The sequence below is a fragment of the Hyperoodon ampullatus genome (genome assembly GCF_949752795.1).
Source record: "Hyperoodon ampullatus genome assembly, chromosome: 2".
Lineage (NCBI taxonomy): Eukaryota > Metazoa > Chordata > Mammalia > Artiodactyla > Ziphiidae > Hyperoodon > Hyperoodon ampullatus.
Window position 1 is genome coordinate 40,030,798 of NC_136915.1, and position 12,547 is coordinate 40,043,344.

At 38.8% G+C, this 12,547-nt stretch overlaps 1 protein-coding gene across 3 annotated transcripts in view; it reads right to left on the reverse strand.

Moving 5' to 3' along the window:
* Positions 1 to 12,547, reverse strand: part of STIL (STIL centriolar assembly protein) — a gene marked incomplete at both ends in the record, with an annotated part of 50,566 nt that overhangs the window by 23,632 nt on the left and 14,387 nt on the right. For all 3 annotated transcript variants that reach the window (XM_079697228.1, XM_079697227.1, XM_079697226.1), the window contains 3 exons: positions 409 to 523; positions 6,804 to 6,913; positions 9,629 to 9,779. In XM_079697228.1, coding sequence (XP_079553354.1) covers positions 409 to 523; positions 6,804 to 6,913; positions 9,629 to 9,779 — 376 coding nt within the window. The remainder of the gene's footprint in view (positions 1 to 408; positions 524 to 6,803; positions 6,914 to 9,628; positions 9,780 to 12,547) is intronic.

Below are 12,547 nucleotides of genomic sequence, written 5' to 3' on the forward strand. Positions count from 1 at the left end.
GTTGAGTCTATATGGGTTAAAAGCACCAGATTCTGAAACTAAACCTCCTAAATCACTAGGTTTACCAAATCCCAAACTTCCTGATTTCCAGCTTTACTACTTAATAGTTATGTAATCCTAGGCAGGTAACTTAACCAATCTGTTCCTCAGTTTTCTCTGGGAATAATAATTATATATACTTATTACAATATGTGTACATATTCATATATATTATTACATACAATAATTATATGTACCTGTGAGGAATATATATATCTCTTTATATATAGTCAAAGCCATATACATATAGATAGCTATAGATATCTTAGAATGAACTTAAGGAAGTTTTAGGTAATATTATTGAGTGCTTTAACATGAAGAGACTTTTAGGTTTCTAATCACAAAGTTGAGTTCTAAGATCAGTGGTACCTTCTGACTCACTGGATGAGGACTAGGAATTGGTCTTGGAGAAACATCTTCATCTTCAACACCAGAGTCATGATCACTTATTGGCATTTTCCCTGGAGGTAACTTTTGAGAAGACCTAAAGAACAGAGGGGAGAAAATATAAGTCTTCAGTAATTTAGTTTTCATTTGTTCTTTCTTTCTGAAGCTGAATAAAGTCCTTTAATAAGCCACAATAGTAACTGGATCATTTAATTTAGTATCTGACAACCAAAAATTATTTTATTTTTTTAGGCCAGTGCCAGATGATCAGGAAAGCTGAGCCAGTCAGACTCATGCTTAATAATCTACCCTCTTCTCCTGATCATGGCAAGTTTAACCCAGTTATTCTTTTTTAATTTATTTTTAATTGAAGTATAGCTGAATTATAATGTTGTGTTAATTACTGCTGTACATCAAAGTGACTCAGTTATCCATATATATATATATACATACATATATATACACACACACACGCACGTGTGCACACATACATTCTTTTCCATATTCTTTTCCATTATAGTTTATCACAGGATACTGAATGTATTTCCCTGTGCTATACACAGTAGGATCTTGTTGGTTATCCATTCTGTATACACCAGTTTGCAGTGATAATCCCAAACTTCCAACCCAACCTTCTCCTGCCCCCCTCCCCCTTGGCAACAAGAAGTCTGTGCTCTATGTCCCTGATTCTGTTTCTGTTTCACAGATAGGTTCATCTGTGTCATATTTTAGATTCCACATATAAGTGGCATCATATGGTATTTGTCTTTCTCTTTCTGACTTACTTCACTTAGTATGATAATCTCTAGTTGTATCCATAACCCAGTTAATCTTAATGTCATAATAAAGCAATAGTTACTGAGCATTTTCTGATTAACCACTTAGGGGAGTATAGAAATTAATAAGATACAGAGCTTGCCATCAAAAATTTATTATCTGATAAGAGAGATGTATACTCACTGTATTAAACATACTGCATTAAACACTCACTGTGTTAGAAAGAAAAATCAAGTAAGGAATTTCATTCTCCTATGTACGTATATCTGTGATGGTAAAATACTCTGAGACATTAATTGAAATACCTCCTTCCATGTAGTCAGTTGAAGTTATTGTGTCACAGGTGTCATGTCCCAGTAGAACACAGAAAAATTTTAAGTGCTGGTACTGAGTTTCAAAAGCTGAAATTAGAGTTTAAGACTAAAATTTGAAAGACTATATGCATCCAGTTTTTTTCCATCCTAAACTAAATGAAATCTCAATAAGATGAGGTAGGGAAGACAAAGAAAAGCCAGAAGGAAGCTAAGAGAGCTTAGATATTAATGGAATTCCTAAGAAAGGGTCCTGTCTCCTTAGCAGAACAACAGAAACCCCCAGGTAGATATGGAAGATTTGACAGCAGAATAGACCTTAGTCCCAAACCCTGACAGTCTGTAGATGCAAACACAGAGTTCTTTCTGTGCCAAGGTGCTGCAATGAAACAATCTCACAAAGCTCTCCCCCAACACCCAAGAAGAACATGGAGAATACAGAATGATATTCCATATGCCTCAGTGCAGCATGGACATGACCCAGAGAGCCAGTGACCTGAATAGGGTAAGGAGGTCGCAGCAGGATCCTGCACAAACCAACTGCCAAAAACCAGATGCAAATGAAAACACCTCAGGGACTTCCCTGGTGGCGCAGTGGTAAGACTCCACTCCACGCTCCCAATGCAGGGGGCCTGGGTTCGATCCCTGGTCAGGGAACTAGATCCCACATGTATGCCTCAACTAAGGAGCCAGCAAGCGCCAACTAAAGAGCCCGCAAGCCAGAACTAAGGAGTCTGCCTGCTGCAACTAAGACCTGGTGCAACCAAAGAAAGAAAGAAAGAAAGAAACACCTCAGCAGATGGCTGAGTGGTGTGGATGGGTGATAATCATGTTACCCCACATCACCAGTAGTGGCAGAGCATTAGTCCCCTCTAAATTACACATAACCTCAGAAGAAAACAGGATAAACAGACCTTGAATTAACTGAAATTTGGCTTCTATAACTGAGCAAAATGAATAGGGGCTCAAAATAGAAATTAACTTCAATTACTTTTTTTTTTTGGCTGTGGCACCACGCGGCTTGTGGGATCTTAGTTCTCCAACCAGGGATCAAACCCAGGCCTCAGCAGTGAAAGCACGCTGTCCTAACCACTGGACCGCCAGGGAATTCCCTCAATTATTATTATTATTATTATTATTTTTTTTTTTTTTTTTCTGTTTGCGGTACGCGGGCCTCTCACTGCTGTGGCCTCTCCCATTGCGGAGCACAGATTCTGGACGCGCAGGCTCAGCGGCCATGGCTCACGGGCCCAGCCGCTCCGCGGCATGTGGGAACTTCCCAGACCAGGGCACGAACCCATGTCCCCTGCATCGGCAGGCGGACTCTCAACCACTGCGCCACCAGGGAAGCCCCTCAATTATTTTTAAAAAGAAAAAAAAGTAGGGGACTTCTCTGGTGATCGAGTGGTTAAGACTCTGCACTTCCAATGCAGGGGAATCGGGCTCGATCCCTGGTTGGGGAACTAAGATCCCACATGCTGCACCAAAAAAAAGAGAAAAGAATAAAAACAAAAAGTTACATTTTTGGTACACCTGAGTTTGTGGCAAGGAATTAATATTTGCTACATACTTACTTATGATATACATATACAAATATACACATAGATACACACATATAAAATTTCCCAACGCTGAGCAATAAGATCCATTTCTGAGGGACTTCCCTGGCCATCCAGTGGTTAAGACTCTGCGCTTCCACTATAGGGGGTGCAGGTTCATTCCCTGGTCAGGGAACTAAGATCCCACATGCTGCGTGGCACAGCCAAAAAAACACAAAAAACAAAAAACAAAATATACCAATTTCTGAGCTTTTTTAGCACCTAAGACAAAAAAACCCCTTAATGTTGTATAATTTTAATACCAGTTATCTGGGTGAGATAAACATTTTATTAAAATTAGAAGCTAAAAATAACTGATCCTTATCAAAGGTTTGGTCAGAGTTGAAAATAGACACGGCCGGACTTCCCTGGTGGTGCAGTGGTTAAGAATCCGCCTGCCAATTCAGGGGACACGGGTTCGAGCCCTGGTCCCAGAAGATCCCACATGCCGCGGAGCAGCTAAGCCTGTGTACCACAACTACAAAGCCTGCGCTCTAGAGCCCGTGCTCGGCCACAACAGAAGCCACCGCAATGAAGAGTACCCCCCACTCACTGCAACCAGAGAAAGCCCATGCGCAGGAATGAAGACCCAATGCAGCCAAACATAAATAAGTAAATAAATAAATTAAAAAAAAGAAAATAGACACGGTTTTTCAACAATGTTAAAGAAATTGCAAGTGTCCCCTTAATTTGGCTTTTTCTTCCATAAACATTCAATAAAATCTTGAATAAAACCTTAAAACTTAAGACAATGAAGGTGGTCCTGCAAGTCTATAACAATATAGTTTTCTGCTGATCTAACCTGTTTCAAAAATAACTTAAGGGCTTCCCTGGTGGAGCACTGGTTGAGAATCTGCCTGCTAATGCAGCGGACACGGGTTCGAGCCCCGGTCCAGGAGGATCCCACATGCCACGGAGCGGCTGGGCCCGTGAGCCACGGCCACTGAGCCTGCGCGTCCGGAGCCTGTGCTCCGCAACGGGAGAGGCCACAACAATGAGAGGCCCGTGTACTGCAAAAAAAAAAAAAGGTCAAGCTAGGGACTTCCCTGGTGGTCCAGTGGTTAAGACTCAGTGCTCCCAATGCAGGGGGCAAGGGTCTGATCGCTGTTCGGGGAATAAGATCTCGCATGCCAGGTGGCACGAGATTTATCTCACCTAGAGAGGCCGCGATAGTGAGAGGCCCACGCACCACGATGAAGAGTGGCCCCCGCTTGCCACAACTAGAGAAAGCCCTCGCACAGAAACGAAGACCCAACACAGCAAAAATAAATAAATAAATTGACTCCTACCCTCAACATCTTCTTAAAAAAAATAAAAATAAAAATAACTTAAAATGCCCAAAGATAGAGTATACCTCAGACATCTTTCTAATCCCCAGAACCTGTGAATATGTTAGTGTAAAAGGAAAAAGGGAGTTTGCAGATGTGATTGATTAAGTATCTTGAGATGTGGAGGCTCAATGTAATCACAATGGTCCTTATAAGATGGAGGCAAGATGGTCAGGCAGAGAAGGAGATATGAGGAGGATAGAAGAAGTCAGAGAGAGATTTGAAGATGCTATGCTGCTAGCTTTGAAGATGGAGTAAGACAAGGAATGCAGGTGGCCTCTAGAAGCTGGAAAAAGGAATATGGATTCACCACTAAAGCTTCCAAAAGGAATGCAGCCCTACCATCACTTTGATTTTAGCCCCAAAGATCCATTTTGGACTCCTGACCCCCAGAACTAGAAGATAATAACTTTGTATTGTTTGAAGTCACTTAAGTTTGTGGTACTTTGTTAGAATAGCAATAGGAAACCAATATGAATAAAGTCATAATTCCCATTTTACAGATGGGATAGTGATGTTTACAACCAAGACTTGAACAAATATATGTCTTATACCATAACCTGAACTCACAACTATTATGTTATGTAGCCTCTATAAATAGTTGGCATAGCTGGCATTTATTTTAAAACTGTATCATAGTTAACTTCCACCTACAGAATCAAGTGTTAAGGACAGATGAATGAATGCTATTAAAAAAAGGTCAAGGGCTTCCCTGGTGGCGCAGTGGTTAAGAGTCCACCTGCTGATGCAGGGGACACGGGTTCGTGCCCCGGTCCGGGAGGATCCCACATGCCGTGGAGCGGCTGGGCCCGTGAGCCATGGCCACTGAGCCTGCGCGTCCGGAGCCTGTGCTCCGCAACGGGAGAGGCCACAACAATGAGAGGCCCGCGTACCGCAAAAAAAAAAAAAAAAAAAAAAAAAAAAGTCAAGCTAGGGACTTCCCTGGTGGTCCAGTGGTTAAGAGTCAGTACTCCCAATGCAGAGGGCACGGGTCTGATCGCTGTTCAGGGAATTAAGATCTCGCGTGCCAGGTGGCGCGGCTAAAAAAAAAAAAAGGTGAAGCTATTTTCTCAATAATTGCAATAATCTATAATGAACGTTATATCTGCCTGTTTCTCATGCAAGATACTAAACAGATAGTATTAAAGAGGCCCAAAGATAGGTTAAAGTTATAATCAAAAAGTTGAGAAAAGGACAAATCAGTTTTAAGGGCATGTTAAAAATAACAATAGTTTCTGAGCTACAGACTCAAAGAATAAACCAGCATTCCAAAGTAACTTTTAAATGAGGTTATTAAATACTTGGTAAATATTAACTTAAATTAATGGACCTCTCAAATAATACAGAGAGTTCAACACTCCATTACTGAACTATAAATTCCATGAGGAAAGGGATCGTGTCTGCATCTGTTTTTAATACCACTATATCCCCAGCTCTTAGCACATTATCAGGCACATAGTAAAATAAATGAGAAAGCTGGAATAGGGATATGAAGGGTTAATTTTATGTGTCAACTTGGCTAGGCCACAGTAGCCAGATTTTTGGTCATACATTATTCTAGATGTTTCTGTGAAGATGTTTTTAAGATGAGATTAACATTTAAATCGGTAGACTCTGAGTAAAGCATATATAATCCTCCATAATGTGGGTGGGTCTCATCCAATCAGATGAATGCCTTAATAGAACAAAGACTGACCTCCCCAAGAGGAGGGAATTCTGCCAGCTGACCACCTTTGGACTCTAACTGCAACTTTTCTCAGGCTGCCAGCCTACCCTGCAGATTTTGGCCCTGACAAGCCTCCCCAGCTGCACAAATCAATTTCTTAAAACACATCTCTCTCTATGTATATATATCCTGTCGCTTCTGTTTCTCTGGAGAACCCTAATACAAAGGGAATATCTACTTTACCATAAAAGGTATATATGGACTCAAAAATTCACAACCATTATTTAATATTCTCCAAGTGCATTTGCTTTAAAAGTTTTCTTTTTTAGGTAGAGGAGTTATTTTTTATAGTAGTTTATCTGATAGGCCTAGGTTTAATACTACAAGGAAGGGAAGAACAGAAGGCAAACTAAACAAAAACAGGATGCTTCTTCTTAAACAAGATAATGTCTTGACAAATACTTTTGTTCCCCTATGTAATAAATCAACTCAAATGAGAACCATATTAGAGTTGTCACTTCATTAAAATTATCATCCAACTTCTGAGTATGAAGGGATGCATTTAAAGCAAGGATACCTATGGTATAAGATTTACACATAGTTTCCTCAGAAATAATTAGGGAGTTACTTTAATTACTCACCAAAAAACTAATAAAATTAATTTTACAATTACACATGATAATAAAATATCTTTTACCTCTTAATTGAAAGATTCTTGGAAACTTTGTTAAAAAACTCTCTTTCTGCATTCTGGCCTTCAGCACTCAGTTCAAAATAGACTGGGTTTTTGTCAGAAGGTTCAACATTCTGAAATAAAGTAGGTCATACTTTGAGATGTGCTTACATAAACACCAGATAATTCTATTTAGATGACAAGTAGCTCTGAAACACTGGGGGAAAGGCGACTTCTGATTTCTGTAACTATAATCTTTTTTAAAAAGATCATTCTTACAACTGAGATATAATTGACATATGACATAATACTTTCAGGTGAACATAAGGATTCAATATTTGAATATACTGTGAAACACACACTACAATAAATCTAGTTAACCATCCATCACCATGCAGAATGATAAATTTTTTCTTACAAGAACTTTCAAGGACTTCCCTGGTGGCACAGTAGTTGGGAGTCTGTCTGCCAATGCAGGGGACACGGGTTCAACCCCTGGTCCCGGGGGTATCCCACATGCTGCGGAGCAACTGGGTCCATGCGCCATAGCTACTGAAGCTACTGTGCTCTGAAGCCCGTGAGCCACAGCTTCTGGGACCGTGTGCCACAACTGCTGGAGCCTGTGCGCCTGGAGCCTGAGCTCTGCAATGGGAGAGGCCACCACAATGAGAGGCCTGCACACCGCAACGAGGGGTGGCCCCCGCTTGCCGCAACTAGAGAGCCTATGCACAGCAACGAATACCCAACGCATCCAAAGAGTAAATAAAATAAATAAATTAAAAAAGAAGAACTTTCAAAATACAATATAGTATTATTAACTATACTCACCATGCTGTATATTACATCCCCATTACTTATTTACTTTATAACTGGAAGTTTGTACCTTTTGACCACCTTTGGCTATTTCGGCCACCCTCAACCCCCCCCCCCCCACCTCTTGCAAACCACCAATCTGTTCTCTGTGTCTGTGAGTTCAATGAAATGTTTTGTTGTTGTTGTTTAAATATTGCACATATAAGTGACATACGGTATTTGTCTTTCTCTGTGTTATTTATTTCACTTAGCACAATGCCCTCAAGGTCCATCTACGTTGTCACAAATGGCAGCATTTCCTTCCACTTTTTACAGCTGAATATTTTCCCATTATATTAATATAATATGACATAATGTAATATAATATAAGATAAATTACATTTTCTTTATCCATTCACCCAACCATGGACACTTAGGTTGCTTTAATATCTTGGCTATTGTAAATAGTGCTGAAATTAACATGGTGGTACACATATCTTTTTGAATTAGTGTTCTTGTTTCCTTTGGATAAATACCCAGAAGTGGAATTGCTGAATCATATGGTTCTATTTTTATGCAACCTTTTTAAAAAACTATCCATCTCTCTACTACATAAATGAAAGTAAAAACCTAATTACCTTTACTATGTAACTTACTCAATAACCAGGGATTCAGTTAAAATAGTAACTTTAGGGCTCCCCTGGTGGTGCAGTGGTTGAGAGTCCGCCTGCCGATGCAGGGGACACGGGTTCGTGCCCCAGTACGGGAAGATCCCACATGCCGCAGAGCGGCTAGGCCTGTGAGCCATGGCCGCTGAGCCTGCGTGTCCGGAGCCTGTGCTCTGCAACGGGAGAGGCCACAACAGTGAGAGGCCTGCATACCGCAAAAAAAAAAAGTAACTTTAAACTGAGCATACAATCTGAAGAATAAAATGAGTGAACGATATGTCTCTAAAATGGAAATAGACCTCATTTAAGATGATTATGTGTATAATTAAAATACAAAAACTTGATTCATGAATCAATACAACCTATAAATGAAATTAAAGGCACAAAATAAGATCTGAGTGGTAACACATGGTTATTTAGGGATAGTAAAAAAATTTTTTTAATTAATTTATTTATTTTTGGCTGCGTTGGGTCTTCGTTGCTGCACGTGGGCTTTCTCTAGTTGCAGCGAGTGGGGGCTACTCTGTTGCAGTGCACAGGCTTCTCACTGCGATGGCTTCTCTTGCTGCGGAGCATGGGCTCTAGGCACGTGGGCTTCAGTAGATGCGGCACATGGGCTCAGTAGTTGTGGCTCACTGCCTAGAGCACAGGCTCAGTAGTTGTCGCGCACGGGCTTAGTTGCTCCGCAGCATGTGCGATATTCTGGGACCAGGGCTTGAACCCGTGTCCCCTGCATTGGCAGGTGGATTCTTAACCAATGAGCCACCAGGGAAGCCCGAGATAGTCAATATTTTTGTAAAAAAAAAAAAAAAAAGCAGAATTATTGTTTATTTTTGGCCTTAGAATGTTTTTACATAATGACACTTACGGTTTCAAAGATCTACTTTTTCTGTGACCATCACCTAAATGTACTGGGTTGGCCAAAAAGTTCTTTCAGGTTTTTCCATAAGATCTTACAGAAAAACCCGAACGAATTTTTTTGCCAGTCACATTAATCTATTCTGATTCCTAGGGTTATATATTATAGACATTGACTTTTAAGTATGAGAAACCATTTGTTATACCCATACATTTAAAAATTAACAGTCAGGACAAAGAAAACACTAAGATCACAAATTAACTCTCAATATCATAAAATAATACAACATATACATTAAATTCTTGATATAGTCCTCAAAGGTTTTAGGAAAACATGAGAAAGTTACTCTGTAGATAACATTTGATCCTGCATTAGAATTTGGTTCTGGAGGTATGGCCTAAAATTTACAAAACAAAATTAACCATAAATGAATAAAGTTAATATTCAGTAAGATTGATTATAAATAAAGCCTAATAATTTGAGTACAACCCTGAATAGTCATAAGTGTGCTAGGTAATCAAATCACTTACTTTGAAAAGATGTAATGTTTCTTTACTAGTTAGTAGCTGGAAGCGAAGGTCAGGTAACCTGCCATCACAAGGGAGGCATTCATAAAACTCAGGATCCTTATGTGTCACAGAATAGAGAACTATAATGAAATTTCCAGATGCTGAAAAAACCCTGGATAAAAAAATGCCATTTAATTAAAATTTACTGAGAATAACAGGAGTACACTCAAAGAGTTCTATGCGAGTCTCTCAATCTAGTTAATAGACTAACTAAACAGTCCAATTTTTGGAAGAAAACTGAGGGGCAAGTTTATGCTTACTTTTCCCTGACCAGGGATCAAACCCATGCTCCCTTTAATGGAAGCGTGGAGCCTAACCACTGGACCACCAGGGAATTCCCTATGCTTACTTTTTAATGTTACTAATTTTTAATTTTTAAAATACATTTATTATGGAATACATATTCCTTGTAAATACTTCAAACAAAAACAGGAATGTATAAAATAGAAAACCATCCCACTCCACTCTCCAGTTTACCATATTTACTTACAGAATTTTCCCCTAGGCATATGCAAACATTTTATACCATTTAACAAAAACAAGGTACTATACACACTATTTGCATTTGTTCCTTTTTTTTTTTTTTTTTGAGGGAAGAGAGAAATAACATTTAATTAAAAGCACACAACGTGATTACTGGTATATTTCTAAACCACATATTCAATAGGTCTGTGATATAGTTTTTTTTTAAATTATTTTTTATTGGAGTATAGTTGCTTTACAATGTTGTGTTAGTTTCTGCTGTACAGCAGAGTGAATCAGTTATACATATACGTATATCCCCTTTTTTAGATTTCCTACCCATTTAGGTCACCACAGAGCACTGAGTAGAATTCCCTGTGCTCTACAGTAGGTTCTCATTAGTTATCTATTTTATACATAGTAGTGTATACATGTCAATCCCAATCTCCCAATTCATCCCACCCTCTCCTTCCCCCCTTGGTATCTTTAAGTTTGTTCTCTACAACTGTGTCTCTATTCCTGCTTTGCGAATAAGTTCATCTGTACCATTTTTCTAGATTCCACATATAAGCGATATTATACAATATTTGTTTTTCTCTTTCTGACTTAACTTCACTCTGTATGACAGTTTCCAGGTCCATCCACATCTCTGCAAATGGCACTACTTCGTTCCTTTTTATGGCTGAGTAATAGTCCATTGTATATATGTACCACATCTTCTTTATCCATTCATCTGTCGATGGACATTTAGGTTGCTTCCATGTCCTGGCTATTGTAAATACTGCTGCAATGAACACTGGGGTGCATGTATCTTTTTGAATTATGACCTTCTTCAGGTATATGCCCAGGAGTGGGATTGCTGGGTCATATGGTAGTTCTATTTTTAGTTTTTTAAGGAACCTCCATACTGTTCTCCATAGTGGCTGTACCAATTTACATTCCCACCAATAGTGTAGGAGGGTTCCCTTTTCTCCACACCGTCTCCAGCATTTATTGTTTGTAGATTTTTTGATGATGGCCATTCTGACTGGTGTGAGGTGATACCTCATGGTAGTTGTGATTTGCATTTCTCTAATAATTAGTGATGTTGAGCATCTTTTCATGTGCCTCTTGGCCATCTGTATGTCTTCTTTGGAGAGATGTCTTCTTTGGAGAGATGTCTATTTAGGTCTTCTGCCCATTTTCTGATTGTTTGGGTTTTTTTTGTTATTGAGCTGCATGAACTGTTTCATGCATTATATTTTGGAGATTAATCCCTGGTCAGTTGCTTCATTTGCAAATATTTTCTCCCATTCTGAGGGTTGTCTTTTGGTCTTGTTTATGGTTTCCTTTGCTGTGCAAAAGCTTTAAAGTTTTATTAGGTCCCATTTGTTTATTTTTGTTTTTATTTTCATCACTCTAGGAGGTGGGTCAAAAAAGCTCTTGCTGTGATTTATGTCAAGGAGTGTTTTGCTTATGTTTTTTCCTCTAACAGTTTAATAGTGTCCATCCTTACACTTAGGTCTTTAATCCATTTTGAGTTTGTTTTTGTGTATGATGTTAGGGAGTGTTCTAATTTCACTCCTTTACATGTAGCTGTCCAGTTTTCCCAGCACAACTTACTGAAAAGACTGTCTTTTCTCCATTATATATTCTTGCCTTCTTTGTCATAGATTAGGTGACCATAGGTGCATGGGTTTATCTCTGGGCTTTCTATCCTGTTCCATTGATCTATATTTCTGTTTTTGTGCCACTACCATACTGTCTTGATTACTGTAGCTTTGTAGTATAGTCTGAAGTCAGGGAGCCTGATTTCTCCAGCTGTTTTTCTTTCTCAAGATTGCCTTTGCTATTCGGGGTCTTTTGTGTTTCCATATCAATTGTACAATTTTTTGTTCTAATTCTGTGAAAAATGCCATTGGTAATTTGACAGGGATTGTACTGAATCTGTAGATTGCTGTGGGTAGTATAGCCATCTTCACAATATTGATTCTTCCAGTCCAAGAACATGGTATATATCTCTCCATCTGTTTCATCTTTGATTTCTTTCATCAGTATCTTACAGTTTTCTGAGTACAGGTTTTTTACCTCCTTAGGTAGGTTTATTCCTAGGTATCTTATTCTTTTTGTTGCAGTGGTAAATGGGATTGTTTCCTTAATTGTATTTGCTATTTATTATTTGACAATCTTGGATTTCTTTCCATGTCACTATTCTATATTATACCTTAGACCTCCTTATTCTTTTTTAGTGACTATCCAGTATTACAATTTATAGATGTGCTATTATTGATTCACCTAGACTTCTAAAAGTGTATATTTTATTCACAATATTTCACTACTATAAACACTGATAAAATGAACATTCATTTTATTATTCACTACATGACTGAACAAATATCTGTAATGTAATCAAGAGTCCTTAAAATACACACCAAAACC